Raw genomic sequence first — 24,977 nt, 5'->3', positions numbered from 1 at the left:
AAGAAAACCTCTCAAAGGTAGGGTGTTTATAAAATTTAAGCTCACAAGAACACAGTATTTATAAGAGAAAGATGAAATAAGATTGAGAAACTCTTCTCTTGTGTTTGAATACTTGGATAGGTGTTCTCAATCTTCTTCAAGTGTCTTGAACATGTATTTATAAGTTGGAATGAGTTTGAAATAGTATATAGTCGTTGGGAATGTTTTGAAGCCGTTGGGGATTCATTTTATGCAAAATAAAACTACCCAAAACAAGTAGTATTGGTACCCCTTCAATGGGTATCGATACTACCTTTGTAATATTTGAAATTTTTTTACTGTTGGGCTTGATTTTACAGTAGCAGTGTCAATACTACTGTAGAGGTATCGATACCCATTTTGCATTTTGGAATTTTTTAGCATTGGTACTATTCATTACTATTCACACGGTGCAGTACTATTCATAAAAACATTTTTTGCTCAATTCCAAATCAAATGGACTTTGAATTATTTTTGAAAACTTTGAATAAATTCAATTCAATTCCAAATTTTTTTCCATAATTTGTTATATCAAAATATAGTTCAACGGTATCAATACTAAGCCCTTCAGTATCGATATTGACTTGGTATTAATTCTATTTTTACATTTGATGCTTGGGGAGAAATAATCTAATATTGATACCCTTACTTAGAGTATCAATACCTCATCATTTGGTATCCGTAGTCGATGAATAATATCGATACTTTATTAATAGAGTGTCGATATTACCCACAACAAACCCTGATATTAGTAATTAATAATATTCTTATCGAGTCTTCATGAATAAGTTATCATTATAGAGTTAAACATCCCAAATCATTATTTAACCAATATGCAACTCAAACGCTTACTTGTATAGGTTATTTCATTCACTTAGACCCATAAGGGTAATTTGGTAATTTTAACCTCCTAAAGGCATTTCATTAATATACCACACTCAAGCTAAATATTCGATCTAAATCGATATTAAACTCCTCACTCCCAAATCTATTTGACATGTTGAAGTTCACTCAACCACTTTAGGTATTTATACCAAGCCTTCGGTATGAATATCCAATCTTCGATATGGATCTCAGTTCATCTAGTATGGATACCAACTCATTCGATATGGATAACAGTTCATTCGGTATCGATACTAAGATTCTAGTATTGATACCACAACCTTCAATATTGATACCAAGGGATCATAATTGATTCCAGTTCATCTAGTATAGATAATGAGGCCCAAAAAACCCAGTTTTCACCCAAAATATGAATAATTTCTATACTAGTTCATCAAATATCACTAATGTGGCCCAAAAATACACCGTTTTGCTCAGGAAACACCCTCAAACTCACGCCAAACATTTATTTTAAGGTCTAAATTGGTTACTAAAGCTTATGAAAGTTAGTAGGGGTCATCATACATCATTTTTACACTATGGTAACGTCCAAAATGTCCATAAAAAAATAAAGCATCTAATTCCCCACATGTTTTTCCATCCCATACAAGAAAGTCATTCTAAATGATATGCATTACAAGTAGTATGGAAGAGTTAAAATGTGTTACATTAACTCCTAACTACACAAATACATCCTTCAAAAACCAACATTCACAATTCTTTACTCTTTAAGGGTTATTGTAACACTCTTCCACCACCCAAAAGCCACCAAATCATTCTAACATGAAAACTAAAGACGCTAGATGTTATCAACAACTATAATATATGAAAATCAAGGAAAAAAACCCATAGGATGAGCCTTTGGAGCTCAAACCCTTCCAAAATTTCATGAGAGCTCAAGAACATCATTTATGGAGATGTGGGCTTTTCATGAAGCTCAAGAACTCTAGATTAAGAATCTTACCTCTAGAATTTTGGATTAGAGAATGAGATGAAAAAAGGTGAAGTTTTTTTTACTTTGTTTTGCTCTAGGAGGGGAAAGAGAAGAAGAAAAAAGAAAGAATAAAAATGATGGAGGATGAAGAAAAGAAGAAGAGGGAAAGAAAACCTTTTTGCTCTTCCACAAATCTCACATCTACAAGAAGAAAGAATCCTCACAAGTCAGCCATTCTTTTTTCAAATGGGTAAATTGCCCTCTAGGTCCTCTTATATTCTTTCTAAGCTTAAAAATCATCTTTTTATCTTCTATAAGACTATTTCTTACCCAATTAAACTTAAATTCAAATCGATGTATCTCAATGTTATAAAGAATTTATTCAATAAATTCTATAGTCAATACTCGAACATTGACTCCAAAATTTGGGTCGTTACAAAGAAAAATAGTACACATGTATTTAATTAACACAATATGTCACCTTATTAAAAATCTTACTAGCAAAAATCAATGAAATTAAATCTTTTTTAAGGAAAATAGTACATCGCGTATTTACTCTCCCTTATGATAACATAACATAAGATTTTAGTTTGAATCTTCACAATTCAATCTTGAATACAATTTTCAAATGTTGAAGTAGACAATCCACTAGTGAAAGATCTTCCAAATTACCATTTGAAAGGTTTTACTAAATATTTATATTACTATTCTTTTAAAAATCATTATAGAGGAAAATTTATAGAAATATATTTCGTTTTGACTCATTTGATGTATACTCCTTTCAATTGAGCTATACATTATATACTATATTCATACAAGATAATATCTTATTATGTAGGAGCAAATCACATATTTTCTGGATATATTAAGTCAATAGTCTTAGACATACACTTTTTCAACTTGTTTCGTGCATAAGAATTATTTCTACATAATTTGAAAATGCATCAAATAATGTTTGAAGATCTAAAGATAATGATATTTAGCACTTTATTCATATTGGATATCTTTAAGATCCTTTCAATAAAAGTCAATTTATATAAAAAAAAATCACATTTACATGCTTGATCTATAAGTTAGAAAAAAATAATTTCACCATTATTTATCTCTAATTATCTCGTTAAATAATCAAATAATTTTAAAACTCTTGGGGAATTACAATTTGTAATTAATGGATATATGTTACAAGGATGATAATGTGTATGCATTGGTGGAACATGGATGAATTTGATATGTTTCATAAATTGGAATGGCAATACATCATACATATGTTGCATATAGTCTAGGTCAAGTTTGATGCACATTGAAGTATATATGAACTATGATTTTGATCATTTGGTGCATATGATATCAGTATCAAAATGGGAGGTATCGATACTATAGGTTCAATGCGAAATTTCGAATGACTATTTGGTATCAAAGTGGCATTGAGTATCGTTACTACACATGTGGAATTGATACACATTAGAGGGATCCAAATCCAATAACCATAAAAGAGTGTTGATACCATGGATAGGTATTGATATTGTACTTGTATGGTATTAGTATTGGATCAATGTATCGATACCAAATTGAACTTTGAAGTTCGAAAAAATAATTTGGTATTGACACCGTGTATTTAGTATCAATATTGTTCTAAGGAAATATCGATGTCGTATACTCGTATGAGCAATATCGATACCAATATTAATGAAAGTTTAAGATTATTCAATTTAGTCTTTGATTGACGATCATATTAAAAAATGATTTCAAAGTATACTAAATTGCATGATTTGACTACTGATGTTCATATTTAAAACTATGATGATAATTTACTCTTGAAGTTATAATTTGATTAGCTAATTATTCGATATTGAAATTTTAATTCTAATTAGTTTGTGTAATATTATGGATTAGAATCTCGACCATACCAAGTTGAAGATAAATACATGACTTATTCAAACCTAAACAAGTAGTTCACAGTTACCGTAGAAATCACCATAAATTGTAAGACCACCTCCAAATTATCAAGAATCTGACACTTTAACTGATAAACTTTTCCTTCTGAATTATACGAGCACCAAGGAAGCTTTCTGGGTAAACTATACCATTGGTCACTTTATTATAGATTTAGTAACAAACATGTTACTTTTCTTTCAAAAATTACAAACATGTCACTTAATTAAAATATTATTACAAAGACGTATGTCAATAAAATTGAAGTGGATGTCTAATGTAGTCTAACATAATAATATTTTTAATCCTCAAAACTTCTACATTCTATCAATTTTGTCATAATTCGAAATAATTCAAAAAAAATACAACTCTTCGTATTTATTTATTTTTATCAATTTTATCTCTTTTGAATAATTGACCATTCAACAAATATTTAGTGAGTGAAAAAATTACTTTTTAATATTGTGTCACGGAAATAAATAAATTTATTAACAAATAAAGATTGAACCCAAATAACTTGGAATCTTGTTACTTTCAGAAAAATCAAACTTCTTGATGTATTATTTTAAAGATGTTTAGTTTGGTAATCTTGTTTAACACAGTGAGATGGATAATTTGGTTTAAATAAAATTGAAATGCGAACATGGCACTAAATTTCCACTCATACTGAATAACTTTAATCTAATTTTTTTCGTGTCTCATTTCTTTTGTTGCTTGCAATATTTGTATACTGGATCAATCCAAAACGAGTATTCCTACAAAACCTTCTTGCCAACCAATCAATTAAAATCAAATAATTAAAATAATATATTAAATAATTTTATAAAAGTATCAAGCCATGTCATTGCCACTAATTCAGAAATGCGTTCGATAATCGAATTGTTTAATTAGTTGACTATTATGATATTTATTTTATAAAAAAAACAGTTGACCTAAATAATTGTCAACTTGTGTTGAAGTAATAAAAGTAATGGGTGAGGCAACAAAGCACCAGAGGTTGATACGATTTGAGGTTAGTTGGTTCTTCTAAAATTTGTTCACTTAGGGTTCCTTTGAAAGCAACCTCAATTATTGTAAATGACCCGAAATGACCCGATTCCCAAGCTAATCCTAACCCATGCGCAACGCTAATGTTAAATCGACGTGACATTTAATTTATTCAATTAAATTAAATAAAGATAATGATTTTAATGATAAAATATTATTTTTTTATTTTAAATTTAAATAGTTATGTTTATGAAATATATGTGTGAATTATTTATTAATTAAAAATATTCATAACATATATTATCTTAAAATCATCTCGTATCAACAAAAATCAAAATCTATACGATGGAGGCACATTTGCCGAATCGAAGTGTGTGAGCAATAAAATGTGCACTTTAATTGAAGAGCGAAAGCTTTGTTTGTGGACAAGATTTGGAATTAATGACAATACTTTCAACGGACTTTATGACTCGTGTCTTCTTTTAGTTTGGGCGTTAAAAATCCAGAATATGTTTGGCCACTATAATACTAATTGAAATGATTGATGACGTAAACAATGATGTTTTATGCGTTTATTTTATTTATTACTTTTAATCAGATTATTGTTTATTAAAATTTATTATCATAAAAAGATGACAGTTCTCAAATCCGACCAAATGATAATTTATTTTTATTTACTTAAATTTAATAAAACTTATAAATGGTTTAAATTATTTAAATAATTTATAATTTATTTTTTATTTTTAAATCCCATTAATTAACCCTTGGTTTATTAATGTTATTATCCTTATAATAATTAAGGTGGTTTAAAAAACGAACAGAGTGAACTCTGTTATAAAAGAATTGTCTTTATTCTTTGAGATCTCGAGTTTGAGCACAAAAAAATATCAGGATATGAGTAGGGGTGTTCAAAATCGGGTACCCGAAGTACTGGCTATCCGATTCTTCGGATAGTATATCGACCTGTGACTCGACCCGTTAAGTCCAGGTACATGTATTTTTGGATCACGGGTACCCGATTCATATATATATATATATATATATATATATATATATATATATATATATTTAAATAACACAGGATATACATAAAATTTTAAAAGTTCATAATATACAATTCATACACAAAAATTAATGATTTAAAGTTAGTTTTAAGGAGAGATATTTAGATATATATATATATATATATATTAAAGTTTATTTCTAAAAGAAAATATTAAAAATATTAAAATTGATAGTGATTTTTCTTTTGAATCCCATATTGAAAATTAATAATTTTTTTTTTGAAAATTGCAAAACTTAAAAGTACATAATATAAACCCAAGAAAAATTTAGGGATTTAAATTTAATTTTAAGATAAAAAATATTAAGGAACATGAAAGGAAAATATAATTTAAACTATATATATTAAAACTATTGGGTCAAATCGGGTACTCGGTTATAAAAAATTCGACCCAAACCCAGCCCAACTACCTGAAAAAATCACGGGTCATGTAACTTTTTTAGAGAATTACCCCATTTTTTTAAGTTTTGGTCGGTAGGGACGGGTCGGGTCAACCGGATCTGGTATTTTTGAACACCTCTAGGTGTGAGCGTTCAATGTAGAATAGTTAATAATTATCTTTAAACAAATCGTACCTTTTGCATTTATCCCAGATTAATTCAAAAAAAAAGTGTGGTTTAAGAGTTTTAATATTTTGAGTATTTTTAAAAATACAAATATAAAGATAAAGTTCACAAATTATCCCTCAACTATAGGATGTTGTTTTGTTTATTTCATTAGCTATTAAAAGTTACAAAATGGTCCATCGATAATATGACAATTCTTTATTGAGTTTCCGACTATCAAAAGTTACGAAATGACCATCCGACTATTCATATAATTCAAACTCTTATTTTTCTATTAAGAAACTGACGATTGTTTAAGTTAGATGGTATACTGATTGAGATATGATAATCGTACAATTTTCTATTAGACGTTTGAACTTAAAAAATTATAGTAGAAATATAAGAGAGGTAAGAAATTAGATCAAGAAAATATCATCCACCTCCATGTTCAAAACCTGTGAGACCGGATTCTAATTTACGAGATCCATTGGCTATTGGGGTTCATATCTTTTCCCGTTGTGGAATAAAATTCTTGCCTCTTACCGAGTTGTCTGCAAAACAGAGCAAAATTTCAGGGTTTCGAACCAAGTGAAGTCCAGAAAATTAAAGCCAATACTAGCTGTTCAACTTACCATACTAGCTGTTCAAGTGTAAGCAGCTGATTATCAGTATAAAACAACCTTAACACGTTACAATATACATTGTTACCCAAATACCCAATGTAAGAAGTAAAAGTAATTACCTTTCAAGCAAAATCAGAAAGAGCAAGCTATGAGCACATCAACAACTCTGGGACTTCAACTTTGAGGCACCTCTAATGGTACACCTCTCGTAAATGGTGGAGACACCGACGAAAATTTGATTTAAACTACAACGAAATCAGCATTGTAAGATGCAGATGATCAAATCCTGCATGTCTAATAGCAACTTTTCTTAATCTATTTCCAAAACCCAAAATCTTAACGTTGCTTATATTTAACCATCACACAGCTTTACAGAATCTAGTTGGCCTGCAACTTGAGGTATGCAATTCGAGCAGCATCACTTTTTTGTCTAACATCCTCGTACATCTTGACCGAGGCCTCGCAGAATTTGTTTAGTCTATCAAGAACCCGAGTCAAACTCGCCTGTATGCAGCTCAAGGTGGAAGATGCATCATCGGTTGTATCGCCATCTGTAATCGCATGAAGACCGTCTTTGCTCTCCGATTCTCCATTGTTTGCATCAACTAATTTGTGTTCCTTCTGTAGTTTGTCTACTTGGTCCATTAAATGAAAAATATCCGACATGAAGGCTTTGATGGCAACGCTAAGTTCCTCAGCTGGCAAGGCTTTTAACCCAGCTGACCATTCACGACATAGTACGAATATTGGTGGCCCGTATCCCAGATATCGATGAGGTGAGAATGGATATCGATTTTTCGAGCGTTCCTGCGGTTCTATGATGCAATTTTGCAGCCAGCCATTCAAAGCTTCCAAATAAGATGCATGACTATTGACCCAGTCAATAAAGCTAACACCAAACCATTCGAATTCTTGCCGAAGCTGAGCCATAATCTGCCTCCGCGCATCTACCTGTGCCGCATCCGTTGAGTTCCTTGAATGGTATGCCAGTGAGATGATGATATATTGTGAATGATGGCATTCTAGCATTGCCTTCCACATTCTGAGCAATCTGCAAAGACAAGCATGAGTTTAGTCCAGACATGAATGCCACTGTTTCTGTAAACTCTAGATTTTCAAGTGCATATGGGAGTGAACTTTAAGTCATTAAAAAACTTATGACTTAAAGGAGCTTACCCCTCAGTTAACTCTACAAGCTGTGGCTGCAGCTCTTCATCTCTCATTTTTTCAATTCTCTTTGATATGTTATTAACAGAATGAAGTGCCACTCTAATTCGGGAGTGTAGATCCTTTACTACTGCCCGTGTTTTGTCGATCACTCGGGTGCTAAGACCCTTAGCAAACTGGTGTCTGAGCTGATCACACTTCTGATCGTACTCCTTCCTGATAGATTCACTAGACTAACGGGTGCAAAAAAGCTAACAAGTCAGAGTTTTGAAGGACAATACTATTTATTAGATGACTTTAAAAGCAAGCAACTAGCAATGGTAGATATTGACAACACTTTGGTGATAATCGGAACACTTCTTTTTAAGTGATTTCGGCAAGTACCTTCACTTCATCATGGAGTTTTCTTTCCCATGCATACAGTCTTTCCAAGGTGGACAAATGACTACCGGCAATCATGCAGAACTCTTCAATAAAATCACTTGCACTGTCATCAGCATCACCCGTGGCTAGTGGGTTCCTCGATGAAGAAGACCCCAAAGATGTTGATCTCTTCCAGTGGATGATTTTACTTACATGTTGCATTGGCTCTGCAATATATTATGGCGTGAGAAAAGAACGATACAATTCATAAGTGGTAAAGTAAAAAGAGTAAAAAGGCCACTAAGTTGAAAAAGACTAACCTTCAATTGCCTGTATGAAATAGAAACTCTTACCATAACTAACATCAGAAAACTAATACCATAATCAGTACATACAGAAGCAAGAGCTTACCATGAGAAACCAAAGCAGTCTTCCCGCGACAGCAACCAGGTCGCCAAGCTATCAGCAACATCGAGGATCCGCCTACGACAAAAGATTTTATTGTAAGATGTTAGCTTACGAGGAATCGGTAGTATATGACTATATGCAGCACTAGCATTGAATTGGCAATAAAAGAGCTCGAATCTAAAATTTAAAGTTCAATAAGAAGTAAAATGTTGCTCATGAACAGAAAGGATTACCTTCAGCTTCAGAGTATCCAACCTTGATTTTGTTAGAATCAACCATCCGGGACACTTGTCTGCCTGCTTCTGAGGCTCGGAAGAATCGATGTTCAATATATTTTATGCTTGAAAGAAAATCCTTGGCTCTATGGGTTACAAACTCAGAAGGATCTTCTCTTTCTGCTGATAAATCTTTCTCCCCAATAGCATTTCCCCTTGTTGAACTTGATTGTTCAAGAGCACATTGGCTCTCCAAAGTTTCAGCTGGACCATTAACATTATGTTCTGCGCCTAGCTGCCCCACTTCCTTGGCATTGGTCTGCCTAGTACCACCACCATGATCAATCCCTCTTAAATCCTCAAAATCCACACCAACTGCATTATTTCCAACAAATCTAAAGCCCTCACAATCATCAATGGGGTCAAAGAAATCCCAAGAGCCTGACGCAAAAGGAGGAACTGGTGGCGGCGGCATTGGCAATGAATCATCCTCCAAAGAAGTACCATTAGCAGGATTCAACTCAACAGCCACAGCAGCACTATTCGCTGCTCTCATGTAACTCAAATTCGTGGTGACCGGAGAAATGGGACTTCCATTTTCCAATGGTGAATAAGAAACATCGGCTCCTAAATGAGAAGGAGATAATGGATAGGAGGAGTGTGATGGGGTTCTCTCAAAATCAGTGGCCGATGTTATTAGTGAACACTCTATCAACATCTCAGATTCAGCAGATCTTCTTAAAGCTATACCAATGTTTCTAAGAGATTGAACATAAGAAACATGAGCGGCCGCAAGAGCATACCTCGAATCAATAGCTAGCTTTATGAATCTCCTTCTCTCTTTACATAGACGCAAGGCTTCATTTTTACCAGCTTTGGAGTTCCCACTACCCATTTTCCCTTCACTCAGAACAAAACGATCTCCCTCATGAAATTAATCCAATCTTTCTACTCACAAAAGGATAAGAAAAAGATTACCAACTTTGGGTAAGCTTAAGGAAGTCATTTTAGTAAAGAAACCCCTTTTCGGGGGGGGGGTGTAAAACACTGTCAAACCAAAGAAAACAGAGGAAAATAGAGCGAGCTTTTTTCTCAAGAACAAAAGGGAAATCAGTTGGAAGAAATATTTTATAATGACGATGGTCGATGGAGACAACACAGATAAATTTATTGGACTTAGTAGAAGGAAAATATCAAAGGAAAAACAGAGTAGTAGTTTTCAACTAAGACAGACAGACAGACATACGAAAGCAGAAACCTCCTAGAAACAATGCAGAAGAAAAGAGTGGTCGGGGTGTAATAAAATCAGGCACTTTAATGGATGGAAGCTAAGAGGAAACCAATGGGAATTCCAAGCTCGAACTTTTTGAAAGAAAAAAAACTTGAAGCAATTTGCAGAGATTGCCCAGTCATGAAATTGAAAACTTTTGCAGAGATTGTGGAGAAGGAAATGAAAGGTGAATGAAGTGACATAAACACACACACACAAAAGTCAGAAAAGTGGAATCTAAGATTAGTGGATACACAGAGGAGGAGGTAGCCTCGTTTTGTGTTTTTATTTCTTTTCATTTCAGTTAAATACTAATTCTGTTCAGACTGTGAAATCAATCAGGGTTTAGTTAATCCACCAGATATTGGTTAATAATTATCTCATTATTATTTTTAATTAACTTTTTAATAGCGTGAGGTGATTGTAAATAGTACTATATATTTATCATATTATTTAATTGTTAATATTCTATTGATATAATTATTCGATTTCAAAATTTTAATATAAAATAATATTCATTTTAATAATTGATGTCACTCAATAAATTTATTTTAAGGGTAAATTATGAATTTAGTACATAAATTATTGATTTTGATCCGTATTAGTATCTAAACTATCATTTTTTTTCAAAAGCATACCTAACGTTTAATTTTTGTTTCATTTTAAGACACTGCCGTTAAAAAATAATAGATGAGCTTACTGGTCGTTGGTCGTCATATATGTAGGTCGGTAAAGCCCAAATTTTCCAGTCCATACTTTTTCGACCCCTTGAACGTGAGTTGTCTTCTGTTTTACTGGAAAACGCTTCAATCTCTCCAAATCGACGATGGACTCTTCAATTTCTTCATCCTTTGATCTCTGCATCAACTGTCCGATGAGCTTAAAACTAGACTATGTTGGTCCACTCATTATTCTCTCGTAGTCTACTGTTCAGATTGGTCGTCTATCTATCAGAGCTATGTGTCGTCAACACGTCCGTTAAGTTTTTAACAGCAGATACTAAAATGAAACAAAAACTAAATGTTATGTACAATTTTAAAAAAATGAAAGTTTAGATACTATAACGGACCAAAATTATAGTATAGGTACTAAATACATAATTTATCCTTATTTTTACTAATTGTTTATTTAAAAAGAAAAATATTTTAAATATTTTATTTTTAAATAAATTGTTAATATAAAGTTGTCATCATTTTTCTTAACGTATGATAAACTACTTTATATTTAGATATATATATTTTTAAAATATATTTGAAATGAAATGTTTTTACTTTATAGAAAAAAATGGGTGAGAAATTTTAATGGTTACATTGTTAAGAATAGAAGTAAAATGAAAAAAAAATATAAAAGAATATATATATATATATATATATATATATATATATATATATATATATGACTTTTATTTTAGAAAAATGTATACTACATATAAAATATATATACTTACATACCCATAAATACAATTGATTTGACATAATTAAAAAAACTGAGTTAATGCGTTAAATTGAGGTAGTTTGTTTATTTTCTTTTTACCGAAGTTAATTTGGGTTTTCCAGTAGGGTCGGAATAGGCCAGGCCGGTCCACAGGAGCCTACGGCCTGGCCTATATAAAGTCTGGGCTGACCTATTTAATAAAAAGGCCATTGAAAGTCTATTAAATTAAATAGGCCATGCTTAGGCTTATTAAAAAGCCTTATAGGCCGGCCTATTTAAAGTGACTACTTTGTAAAATACGCTAAATTAGAGTGACTTAATAGGGACTTTACTCTAAAATTACTGACTAGATTGGAAATATTAAATGTTTATTGTGAAACATGCTTTTAAACAGGTCAGACCGAGCCCAAATAAAAGCCTTTGACAGTCTACAGGCCAGGCTCAGGCCTACAAATATCACCGTAGGCCAGGCTCAGACCTATTAAGCATGGCCTGGCCTGACCTATTCCACCCCTATTTTCCAGTATGATGTCGGGTGTTTTTACCAAAAAAAAATCTGACCATTAAATAATTATCTGTCAGGCACTTATCGTCTTAATTTTACTGATCTAACACCTTTTGTGACAACGTGGTAAATAAGTGTGAATTATCATCTGCGTCTTCTTAGGGTTTGTTCGAGATGGTGTCACGTAGGGTAAAGTTCGGATCACCATCCACATCTTTCTGGGGTTCTGACACTCAGCGAAGGCACGGATTGTGAATTACCCCCAATCGTCAGCCTAAATTACCCCATCCCCCTCCCCTATAAATACTCCTCATAAAGCCTTCAAATCACACCAAAACAAAAATAATATCTTCTTATCACTCATTCGAACAAAGTTCAAGTAGGTTATGTTATTATTCATAGAAGGTAAAATTATTGTTATTATATTATAATCATTAAATAATTAATTGTTTTATTATATTTTACTGTCTAATTTTTTTTTATGTTTTTCAGTTATAAAATGAATTACATATTGCTGCATTTAGATGATAATCATATCGCGAGTCATTTTGCTGATACGGTAACAATTTATTTAATTTGTATTAGTTTTATTATTGTGTTATGTTAATTATTAAGAATATTATTTATTTTTTAGTATTAGTTTATATTTTAATTTGTATACTATTTATTTAATTAAGGGAATGACTGTATATTAGACTCATTTATTCGTAAATGTTAAGTTAGAGATACCAAATCGTGTATGGTTGTATTTAATGGAGGCTGGATTCGGTTACATAGCTAGATATGAAGGACCTTGTAACCTTGAAAGCAATCTTATTTATGCACTAGTCGAAAGGTGGAGACCGGAGACACACAAGTTCCATCTTCTGTGTGGGAAGTGTACGATTACGCTGGAGGATATTTCCTTACATTGGGGGCTACTAGTAGATGGTGATGTTATTTCGGGTGTGGCGGATGGTGATTATCATTCGTTGTACGATAAGTATCTTGGAGGTATCCCTCCTAATTTCAACGGTGGTCAAATACTGTTATCATGGTTGGTGACATATGTTGAACATTTGAGTGAAGACTGTTCCGAGGAACATGCTAAAAGAGTTGTTCGGGCTTGCATATTACGACTGATAGGAGAGATCTTGATGCTCGATAAAGGACGTTGAACATACTTTTCAGTGGTGGATCGGTCGACTCTAGAGTGAACAAAATTACGAATGTTATAATTCTTAATAGCAATCATTGTTTTTTCTTTCAATGAAAACTCCATTTCGATATATAACTCACAATCATTGACTGATGAGTTAAATCCATAATCATCAACATTAGGCATATCCGCAAATTATGGCTCGTACATTGCACTATAGTCATCTTCATATATGTGTGTTGGAGGTTCGGTGTGTATCGTAGTTATTGGAACTTCATCTACATCATCATCATCGGAGTTCATATTGAATAGCAGTGACTCTAGCTCAACAAATAGTCCACTCTCAGCATCATCTGCACCTAGCTCACGAAGAGGTTTTTCTAGTAGAGATGAGGGTTCCTCTGCGATGTTGATATTTAGTCAAATAAGCTGGTAGTTGAATGCATTCCCCTTGAACTTGAAGGCATCGTGTCATACGAGTTTTGGACTGAGTGTTGTGTCGCAGACATCTCGACATTGAAGTTGAAGAAGTTCATAGTTGAATGCCTCCCCTTGGAACTTGAAGGCATCGTGTCAAATGAGTACTGAACAGATTGTTGTGTCAATGACATTCCCATATTCATGTAAAAAAATTGGCAGATAAATGTCTTCCCCTTGAACTGGAAGCGACGTTGCCATACGGATTGTTCGTGGAGCCACTACGATAGACATCGTAACAAATTGTTGATGAATGTCTCCTCATTGAACTTGATGGGATGTTACCATGATGTGGATTTCCCATTATGACGTTAAAATCATTACACATTACTGTAGTTGGGCTGTCAACTTGATCAATTTGTTGAGACAGCCCATAGTAGGAGCATAATGACATACCACAAACCACATACATTTCAACAAATGTCGCATACATCTGTGTATCGACATCTGAATTTTGATTTTAAGAATCAACCATCATAGCAACATCGTCATCGTTGGAGAGTTCAAACGTTGTATAAGTTAATGGAAATATTGTTGTTAGAAATCTATACTGAAGTGAGGACAGTCTCTAGTACTTCCAACATGAACATTCCTTGAAATTTTAGTGATTAGCTCCTCAAGAGTGATGTTTCTCTTGAATGATATTCTGACAGAATGATTTGATGCGAAAACAATGTTTGTTTCATCTTCCCTAATTTCTCCATCATAGTAAACAATAGCTGAATTACGCCTCATTTTTAAAGTTTGAAAGATTGAGAATCTTATATATGCAAAAACAATAGATTAAATACGCCTATTTAAATAAATAATATTTGAACTTAAAAATAAACTAATGCTAAAACATTTAAAAAATTTCATAGTAAATTTAATAACACAATTTAACATTGTTACCGTCTCGTGAAAATAACTCGAGATTTGATCTCGCTTTCCATTTTATACATGCACTAAATAAAACAAAATCATTAGTACAAAAAAATTAATCCAATAATTAAATTTAAAATGACAATAATATAATAAAAATAATTTTATCTTCTAAGAACTATATCAAAATTTACTTAACTTAATAGAGAGAAATTATAAAATGAAGAATATAAAATTAAATTTTGGTGTGGTTTTATGTTTATTAACGATGTTATTTATAAGGAGAGGGGTGATTGATTCGCAGGGTTTAGATAATGATGGAGTATCCAATAATTCAATGAAATAATGGAATGCGTTGATAATGATATGCGTTTTCATCGCATGTCAAAACCCCAAAATCTACACTTAATTCTTACATGATGCTAACTCGAACGAACTCGAAGAAGGTGCAGATAATGATCTGCTCATTTTTGTCACACTATCAAAAAGTATATTAATTCAATAAAATTGGGTCGATTAGTACCTTACATGTAATAAATAGTTGAATAATTTTTTTTTTGGTAAAATCTTCATGATGTCTTGTAGTGTTGCAACAAAACATCTGTGACAACATTGAGAAGTGCGTAGAGTGACAGATTTGTCCTTTCATGTTTCCCGAGGAACCGCTTTAACGGCTCCTTAAAATCCGGGTTTTAGGTACTGTATTAGCCATTTTTTTTCACCTCCTATGCAATGTATTACCATATTACAAGTGAAGTGATTTTAGGTACAATTATAGATTTTTTTTAAAAAAAACGTCTTATCTAATGTGTATACCACAAAATTTTAAAGGTAATTTTATTATGGTATTTCGTTGGAAAAAATATATATTAACAGAAAATAAAAAATTTGAGAAAATAATTAAAAAATTCAACTATTTAAAAAGGATTAATATTTTAAAAAAAAGTATAAAGGGTGGATTGGTGGCTTTCAAAAACTTTGGGGACATGCCCCCGGTCTGCACTATGTTTCTCGCCATTGTATACTACGGTTCTTTAATTAAATATCTATCTTTTGTTTTCAAGGAAACTATCATATTTTTATTGTTAAACTCATTTTGGTGTTGGTGTCGCGACTTAATTAGGTATGAATTTTGTCAATGACGAATAAACTTGGATGATTGTTGTCAATGAATGGAAACTATCATATAAGTATGAGTTCATGCTTATTTCAAATAGCACTCAAGCTTATGAAGGTTAAAGAATTCACAAACTTGTTAACAAAAATGCATTCAATCTGTGATGCCACAACAAAGTTATAGATGCTCATTGCATGTTTGAATACATTTTTGTGCTTGACGATAAATCAATTGATGAATTACATGCTAAACTACAAGATATAACTAATCAAGCTTATACACTTCGCGAGGTGTACTCCATTTCCAAATTTGTAAGAAAATATATATGGTTTTTGCCAGAAAGGTATGGGATTAAGCTGGCCATTATCGAGGAGGATTAATATTTGCATGTTATGATAATAGATGAGTTTATTAGATATTAATAAGTCTCTCAACAAATAAAATCATTTGATTCGTGATATATTAGTTAAGTTTATTTAAATTTATTTAAACATGTAATTTTATAAAGAGAAAATAACCTCAGTGACCGAAAATGCCTTATAATATACGATTTTAACCAACTTTTTTTGGATTTACGAAAATGACCAACAAATTCGCAACGCGATCTCAAATTCGCAACGCAAACTCCTATTTCGCAACCCAGTTTCCAAATTCGCAACGCAAATTTAATTTCGCAACAGGTTTTAGTTTCGCAACACAAATGTTTTGGGTATATAACTACGCAGCAGCAGCAACTCATAACCTAAATCCCTAAATCGCAACTCATTCCATCTCCATCTATCACTCTCTCCGACATCCGTTCCTATATCCAACGACATCCTTCCCCATCTCTAATTTTTTTTAAATAATTTTATTCCTATACAATTTTTCAATGATTTCTCTCCCAAATTATCAACTATCAACTTAATAAAGGTATGTTTTTCTCTAACTTAGTGTTGATATCTAGTTTATAGCTCGTTTGTTTAGTAAATTAATTTACAATTTGTAGAATGAAATCATCTAATGTTGATCATGTTTGGATAGATTTGTGTTTTGGAGGGTCATGGGAGAATGTTCATGGTGTTTTACAATATTGTCTTTACCCATGAATCTTCAATTAAAACTGTCATTAAAAAAGTTAACTTATGAAACTCTAATGTTACGTGTTGCAAAGAAATTGAATTTAGAGTCTCTAAGTGGATTTAGGCTATCTTATCAGAGAAAAGGTAAAGTTTATTTGTTAATCGACAATGAAGATGTTGAACGATTCATTGCTTACTGTTTCGCAAGAAGATGATGTTATATTGTATGTTGTTGAACCTAGAAGTAGTGAAGTTGGGTCAATAGCGGGTAGTAATCAACTAAGTTCTTCAACCCCAATTTATGGTGCTCACAATGTACAACGTTGTTATCAACCTCAAAATTTAATGTTTCCACCACAATTTCATCACCAAGAAAATTTTGTTTCACCACATTTCCAATACCAAACACAATCTCAAAACCCACAACCTTTTCCTAATCTAAATCCCAATCAACTTTCAGCACCAAATTCCAGTTTTCGTATTGACCAGTTAGATGATTATAAGCCAACATAAAAAATTGTGAGTACTAGTCAGTATTCAAAATTTGATCTTGGTCAATACCCGACTTTGATCTTGGTCAATACTCGGATTTTGATGATGTTTCAGAAGAAGAAACAGACCCTGCGTGTAATGATTTTGATATTGGTAAATACCCGAATTTTGATGATTAAACAACCGCTGCCGAGGAAGATGTTGTTGATGATAATGAAGAGGAAGTTACGATTGTGAATGAACATGTTGAACATCCATTCTATAATTCATATAACCCTGAAGAAGAAAAAAAAGAAGAAAAAGTCCCTGAAGAAAAGAAAAAGAAGAAAATGCCACGGGAGTATAACTAGAATATGCCAGAATTACTTCAGATACCTGAAGAAGAGTTGGTAAAGATAGCAGTTGATTGTTACACAAAAGTTATTCGTATCAAGAAAGATGATTGTTTTGATACAAATGAAGACTTGAAGATAGCTTTGTATACGAAATGTGTGGAAGATGGCTATAAACTAAAAGTTAACAAATCAAGCAAAGATCGTTTCGAAACAAAGTATGATTGACAAAAATTGTACGTGGCGTATGATTGCAAAGAGGATAAAAGATTATGAAATGTTTCAAGTTAGGACTTTTATTGATAAACATACATGTTCAAGAACCCAAGTTTTTCCTCACCACAGACAGGCAAACAAAAGGTGTTGGGTGGTTTTCTGGCTGAGTTAATGTTTATGAATGACAGAGTATATCGGGGACATAAAATTATGACTGACATGAATGCTCGGTTCAAGATTAGTATCTCATATTCTCAAGCTTGGAGAACCAAATGTTATGCCTTGGATTTTTGAGAGGGTCTCCAGAAGCATCGTTTGCCCAACTGCTGACTTATTGTCACAATTTAAAGCTGAAAAATCCTGGGTCGGTAACTCATATCAAAACAGATAGAGATGGACGTTTTGAGTTGCTGTTTATCGCCATTAGTGTTGTGGTTAGTAAATCAATATAATTTTGTTGACTCATTTTTGTTAGTTACATGCATTTCACATTTAAATGATTATATTTCTTGTGTATATTATTTTGTAGATTCGTTCGTTTATTACTTGCATGCGTCCAGTTATTATAGTTGATGGAGCACATTTGAAAGGTCGATACCTTGGAGTAAACTTATTAGCAGTAGCCATTGATGCTAACAATGGGATATTACCAATAGCTTACGGGGTTGGCAAATCTGAAACCTCTGATTCATGGACATGGTTTATGGGGCATCTTAGGGATTGGGTAGGTCCTATTAGCAATCTGACAATCATATCCGATAGGGCAAACTCAATTGACAACGCTGTTAGAAGGTGTTTACCATATGCTTTTCATGGACTTTGTGGTATTCATTTGTACAGAAATCTAAAATCAAGGTCTCCTGGTATAAAAAATCACAAATGGACAGACTGGAAGGCTGTAAAAGCTTATCGGGAAGTGGATTTTAATAAGCATATAAATTGTTTAAGACATATTTTACCTCAATGTGCTCAAACACTAGAAGATGTCGGGTTTGAAAGATGGTCAAGACTACATCAACTTGAGAAAGATATGGTTTCATGACGTCTAATAGTACGCTCTAAGTCGTCATTCCCGGAAATTACCCATTACTATGTTAATGGAGTTTTTTCGAGCCTCTATTCAACAGTGGTACTACAAGAAAAGAAACCATGCATGTATTATTTCTTTAAATTCGTAACTTATCATATATTTTACTAAGTATTATTTATTTAAATTTACAGGAAATGATTGAAAAAAGATCACTAAACGTGTTGTGAAGTCAACGTCATGGAGAGTTGAACCATGTTCAAACACTTTGTTTGAAGTATTAAATAATAACTTAAATGGGCTTGTCGATCTAAATGCAAAAACATGTAGTTGTATGAAATGGCAAACATCTGGTTATCCATGTGACCATGTTATAAAAGTTGCTATTAATCTAAACTAAGATGGTTCAAGCGCATACGCTATGGATTGCTACACTACAGAAGTATATTGACAGACTTATGCCGAGATTGTCTACCCTATTCAACATCCTTATGAGTGGGACATACCAGATGACTTGCAAACAGGTTTTCCACCAGTCATGGACAGCAGGCTACTTGGCTGATCAAAAAATCCTGATCGTATACCATCTAAGGGTGAAAAGAAGAGGATATCGACATGTAGTCGGTGCAAGGAAAGTGGTCATACAAGGTTGAGTTGTGGATCATCAGTTCCATCACAATCATCTTTTCCTCTACCAAAATATGGATCCTCATCAAAATCCAAAGCTCATATGGTGCCAAGCAAAAGGAAATCAAAATCAAAATCGCAATCAAAATCAAAATCTCAATCACAACCGGCTTCACCTTTTGGGATTTATTAACTTAGGTGATTTTTAAATGCAAACGTTGTATTATGTGTATTTTATGTGTGAATGCATACATTTTCAGTTAGACATTCATTAGTAACTTGAGTTTGAACATTGCTATGATCTGTTCAGTTGTTATCACTTATTAGATTGTTGTCTGTTATCTTTTTGAAGGTGTTTTCCTTGAATTCGCAACGCGAAAGTCAAATTCATGTTGCAATTTTTTGTTGCGATTGTTGTTAAAGTTAAATTCGTAACGCGAAAATCAAAATCGCAAACCGAAAATCGAAACACGAATTTGACTTTCGCGTTGTGAATTTAACTTTAACGTTGCGAATTTGACTATCGCAACGAGAAAATCGCAACGCGAATTTAACTTTCGCGTTGCGAAAGTGTACCTTCAACAATCTTTTTTTCCTTCAACATAATGCAGATTGAATTTAAACAAATCAACTTTTACAAATCAATGAAACAAGTAAAAAATAATTCTTATTTACACATCAATTAAACAAATCAACTTTTACAAATCAACAAGTAAAAAATAATTCTTATTTCCTCAACAAATCAACTTTTACAAAGAGAACAAATCAATGTAAAATTCAATTAAACAAGGAAAAAAAGTATACCCCAGATAGTTGTTTATGCACAAATACATCAATTTCACGCAGCTCACATCAGGAATAACCTGCAGAAACCAAACATTTGCTCAAACAACACTTTCTACACATCTAAAACCAACAAAAACAAATTATTGAATTCTAGTTACTTAACCAAACACTTTAAAACCAACAAAGAGTATATATGTTAACAACACTTACTCAAACTTACCAATTGTTTATGCAAACTTTCAGCACGCGAATGCAGGTAGGCAACGTCTCGTATATATCGCTCGAGCCATAAAATGTTGAAACCATAAGCCTACCGCACCTCTATCTCTATCTATAAGAGGTAGAAGGTGTTTACTTCCTGTCGTCAAACGCTCCAAGCACATGCATACAAGAGGACCACAATCCCCTCTGGCTCCCTCCATTTGTTGTGGCGGGATATCGTCTCTGATCATTATAACTTTGAACTTTTTTGGCTTCTTGTTTCCAGAATTAGTCCAATAATCAATCGCGTCCAAGTATTTCACCAAATGAGCGCTCCATCCCTTACAAATAATATCTCTCAAATTAGGAAATGGTATGTAATTCAACATTCTGTCATATACTATTGTCTTTAGGGATGGGAGCTGAAGCTCGACGACAAGCCAATGACGACGTTCCAAAACAGGGATAAAAACCTGCAATCATAAATAATTGCGCACATCAAATAAAATTTATGAAAACCTTTAAAATATTCAAAAAATAAATACTAACCTTATCGACCTCCCACCACGCAGGATAAAGTTTAGCTTTTCCATTACCCAACGTATATGAAGCATCTCTCGGATCCTTCAAGTGAGCTACGTGAAATGACGTCGAATAGTCCATCGAGTATTTCTTATTTTCCTCAATTTCTTTATTATTATAAGACGTGACACTCATGCATCAATACGTGTTTTATAAAAAAATACATATATTAGTGAATTTATTAATAATTTTAAAAAAAATTAATCAAAATGCAATATAAGAAGAATATAAGACTTACCACCCCTTCGAGATAGCCATTATCTTCAACCCCTAATAAAATACCACACCAAGACCGATCAAGAAATAAATGCATAACATCATCGAGTTTGCATAGGTCAGAATAACACCTCTTGCTCCGCTCATGTAGATAAAAATCAACTGCGGTCTTAGCCCAAAGGGTATTATCCGTAATTGTGTCCGGTAGTGTTCCACTCTCATCCTGAGGAATGGTACTGGCCGGTAACACATACGAAAGCCAACTCACATCCATCATATCGGGCACGGGATGGGGTTTATCAATATGTCAACATATGACGCAATGTGAATCGGGCTCTTAAACGACAGGCGGGACCTCTTGAACGATGACAGGGGCCTCTTGAACGGTGGGAGGGGCCTCTTCGATGATGAGAGGGGCCTCTTGAATGATAGGAGGTGCCTCTTGAACAATGATAGGTGCATCGGTTTCTTCTTACGGAGTCTTGGCACTAGTGGGGTGAATGGAGACGTAATGACACGTATACGACGTCTGATGCGTGAACCCCGTCGTGCAAGAAAAACCTGACGTAAAGCATATACCTTATCGGGCCGTTGAAAATAAATTAATACATAAATCAGTAAATAAATAAATAAATAATGTCGGAAAAAGGTTATTTGTATTTTTAGTATAGTATTAAACAAATTTACCTCATTGTGTAGAGTATGAACCTCATTCTGTAACGATGAAACAATCTTGCGTAGAGCGACAACCTCATCACGTAAAATAGATACCTCACCACGTAACGCACCATTGTCATCGCATAAAAAAACCACCCCACCACGTAAAGACCGAACCTCATCACGCCATGCACCATTGCCTTCACGTAAAGTACCGACCTCATTACGCAAAGCACCAACCTCATCACGTAACTCCCCTAATTCATCCCGTGGAGGTGAAGAACAGAGAGATAAATGTCGTGGCCTCTTTGCCGGTCGCCTATCATGAGGTGATGGTGGAGAAGAGGCTCGATGATGTGATGGAATAGGTGATGGTGGAGGTGGAGAAGAGGCTCGATCAAGTGATGGCTCCGGGTGTCGAGCTGTAGAATCGGCTCGATTAGGTGATGGCTCTCGAAGTGGGGTGCTCATCATCCGTCCCATCAAAAAACCGCTTACTAGCTTGCCACCAATCAGTGGCAAGCTCAGCCTCTGTAGGTGTCAGCCTCTATAATGGATAGTTGGCCTCCTAACAATATAAAAGCTTAAACAAAGTTAAATGTGTACTAGTAATAGCTTGTTTATATAATTATTTGTGTGTTAACTTACATCATTCATCGTCGTATACGCGAGTAACTCTTCCCAATCCAACATGCGGATCCTCTTCCAGGTAATAGCCCTTGGAATATCATTTGATTTTTTTATCGCATATGTCCGCATGCTGGAAAAGCCACAAATATCCAAATCTACAAACAATATAATACACAAACATTAGTAATTGTTAAATAATTAATTATAATTTTGGAAACATTATATAGAAATTCTTACCTTAAAGGCCCAAGTAAAGCCTGTCAAAGTGTATTTAGAACCATCGCCCCACAAACTTTTTCGATCCTTAAAGGCATACGACAACTTCTTCCGGGTAGCTTTCTATAGATATGAACCCCACGAAAACAGGTTCCATGCATTTAGGTCATCTACCAATAATATTAGGTACTCAGAGATAGGTTGTATGCCCTCTTTACCTAAAAAAATGGCATGCAAAAGTAATAAATGACATACTCGGACAACATCAAGGTCATCCATCCGAGTAAAACCATCTTTAACAAATAATCTCTTCAAGTCGTCGACGTGTAAACTCGGCTTCAACTTTGCCAGATCAAGAAAAACCCGAGATAACCATGATGGGCGGGAGATATGACTAGTGTACCGGGTTACTTCATCGTGTCCGAAGCGTAGATCAGTGATTAAGCAAAACTCCTCCCTCCCAAAACAAGTATACGCCGGAGGAAAATGAAAACATATCTCTTCATTACCACGTTGTATCCTCTCGGGTAGATCGTTAGTCATGGTCTGAAGAAACAAATGTGTCAACATAGCATCTCCACTCGAATGTTGTACTTTCAGCCATGGCCCGAAGCAAGTATCCTCAAACAATTTTCTTGTAGAGGTGTAAGCGTCGACGCAATTTTAGTGGCTAGGATTAATTTATTCCTTAAGGTCAATGCAGCCGAAAAAAATTTGTACAAAAACAATAAACATACCAAGTTAGATATACCAAAAACTACAAATTATACACTATAAACATAGATGATATTAAACAGTGAAAACAAAGCCAAATATGTTTCAAACTAGCAGGATATTCACCCAAGTCATTATTCTATCATAGTTCACAAAATGCATTAGATAACATTCCAGAAGTAAGCAGTTATATAAACATAAAAGGACAACATATAGGTTTACTGCAGGTTCAAGGACAACATAAAGAGTAGTAGTTTATTCTTGAAACTTAAATTAGCAACACTGTAAAGTTAGTATTTGTCTTTGTTTTTTGGTTGAAGTAATGCAATTCATTCAAGTTTCAATTTGCAAAATAAGAGTAGTTTCTTAAACTTAAATTCACAACGCGAAAATGAAAATCGCAACGCGAATTTAAGTTTCAGAAGCTACTCTTATTCTGCAAATTGAAACTTGAATGAATTACATTACTTCAACCAAAAAACAAAGACAAATACTAACTTCACAGGGTTAAAGACTAAACAATTTAGCAATATTGGCAGCAACCGAATGAATTTACTAAGAAATCTCAGTGAAATGGTTAATCTATATATATTGAAATTACCAGTAAATTTATCATCAATATAAGAAAAATCTAATAATAATACAAAAAATTCAAAATAAAAATAAGAGATCAAAAAAACTAACCCTCGGTGGTTGATTTTCCATCTGACCGTGAATGGTTGTGAGGGTTGCTCTGAGAGATGGAGATAGACGGATTTCGTCGGAGATGGGGACGGATTTCGTCGGAGATAGGGGCGGATGTCGCCGTAGAGAGTGAGAGATGGAGATGAGACTGAGTTGTGATTTAGGGTTTTAGGTTATGATTTACGATAATACTGTTTACATTTGTGTTGCGAAATTAATATTGTGTTTCGAATTCGAAAATAAAATAAAATTCGCGTTGCGAAAATAAACGCGCTTTGCGAATTTGACTTACGCGCTTTGCGAATTTGACTTTCGCGTTGAATTTGACTATCGCGTTGCAAATTTGACTATCGCGTTGCGAATTTGACTTTTGTGTTGCGAATTTGAAATTCAGCGTTGCGAATTTGAAATTCAGCATTGCGAATTTGACTATCACGTTGCGAATTTGACTTTGTGTTGCGAATTTGACTTCTGTGTTGCGATTTACATATTCGCGTTGCGAATTTGAAAACTGGGTTGCGAATTTATTGGTCATTTTCGCAAATCCAAAAATTTTTGGTTAAAATCGTATATTATAAAGCATTTTCAGTCACTGAG

At 33.5% G+C, this 24,977-nt stretch overlaps 2 protein-coding genes across 2 annotated transcripts; one reads left to right on the top strand and one right to left on the bottom strand.

The window, feature by feature from the left end:
* Positions 1-7,303: 7,303 nt before the first annotated feature.
* LOC120216472 (nitrate regulatory gene2 protein-like) lies at positions 7,304-10,032 on the bottom strand. The gene is made up of 4 exons (XM_039213891.1): positions 9,178-10,032; positions 8,536-8,739; positions 8,161-8,384; positions 7,304-8,035 (listed from the first exon to the last, which is right to left on the bottom strand). Exons 1-4 carry the CDS (start codon positions 10,030-10,032, stop codon positions 7,363-7,365), a joined length of 1,956 nt encoding a protein of 651 aa, XP_039069822.1. The 3' UTR covers positions 7,304-7,362.
* Positions 10,033-13,098: 3,066 nt separating this feature from the next.
* Positions 13,099-13,503, top strand: LOC120216538 (protein MAIN-LIKE 2-like). Its single transcript, XM_039213923.1, has one exon. The coding sequence runs from the start codon at positions 13,099-13,101 to the stop codon at positions 13,501-13,503; it is 405 nt and encodes a 134-aa protein (XP_039069854.1).
* Positions 13,504-24,977: the final 11,474 nt, after the last annotated feature.

The sequence above is a fragment of the Hibiscus syriacus genome, unplaced genomic scaffold (assembly GCF_006381635.1).
Source record: "Hibiscus syriacus cultivar Baekdansim isolate YM2019G1 unplaced genomic scaffold, ASM638163v2 tig00110160_pilon, whole genome shotgun sequence".
Classification (NCBI taxonomy): domain Eukaryota; kingdom Viridiplantae; phylum Streptophyta; class Magnoliopsida; order Malvales; family Malvaceae; genus Hibiscus; species Hibiscus syriacus.
Note: the sequence above shows the minus strand (reverse complement) of the source record. Positions and strands in the feature narration are given on the sequence as shown.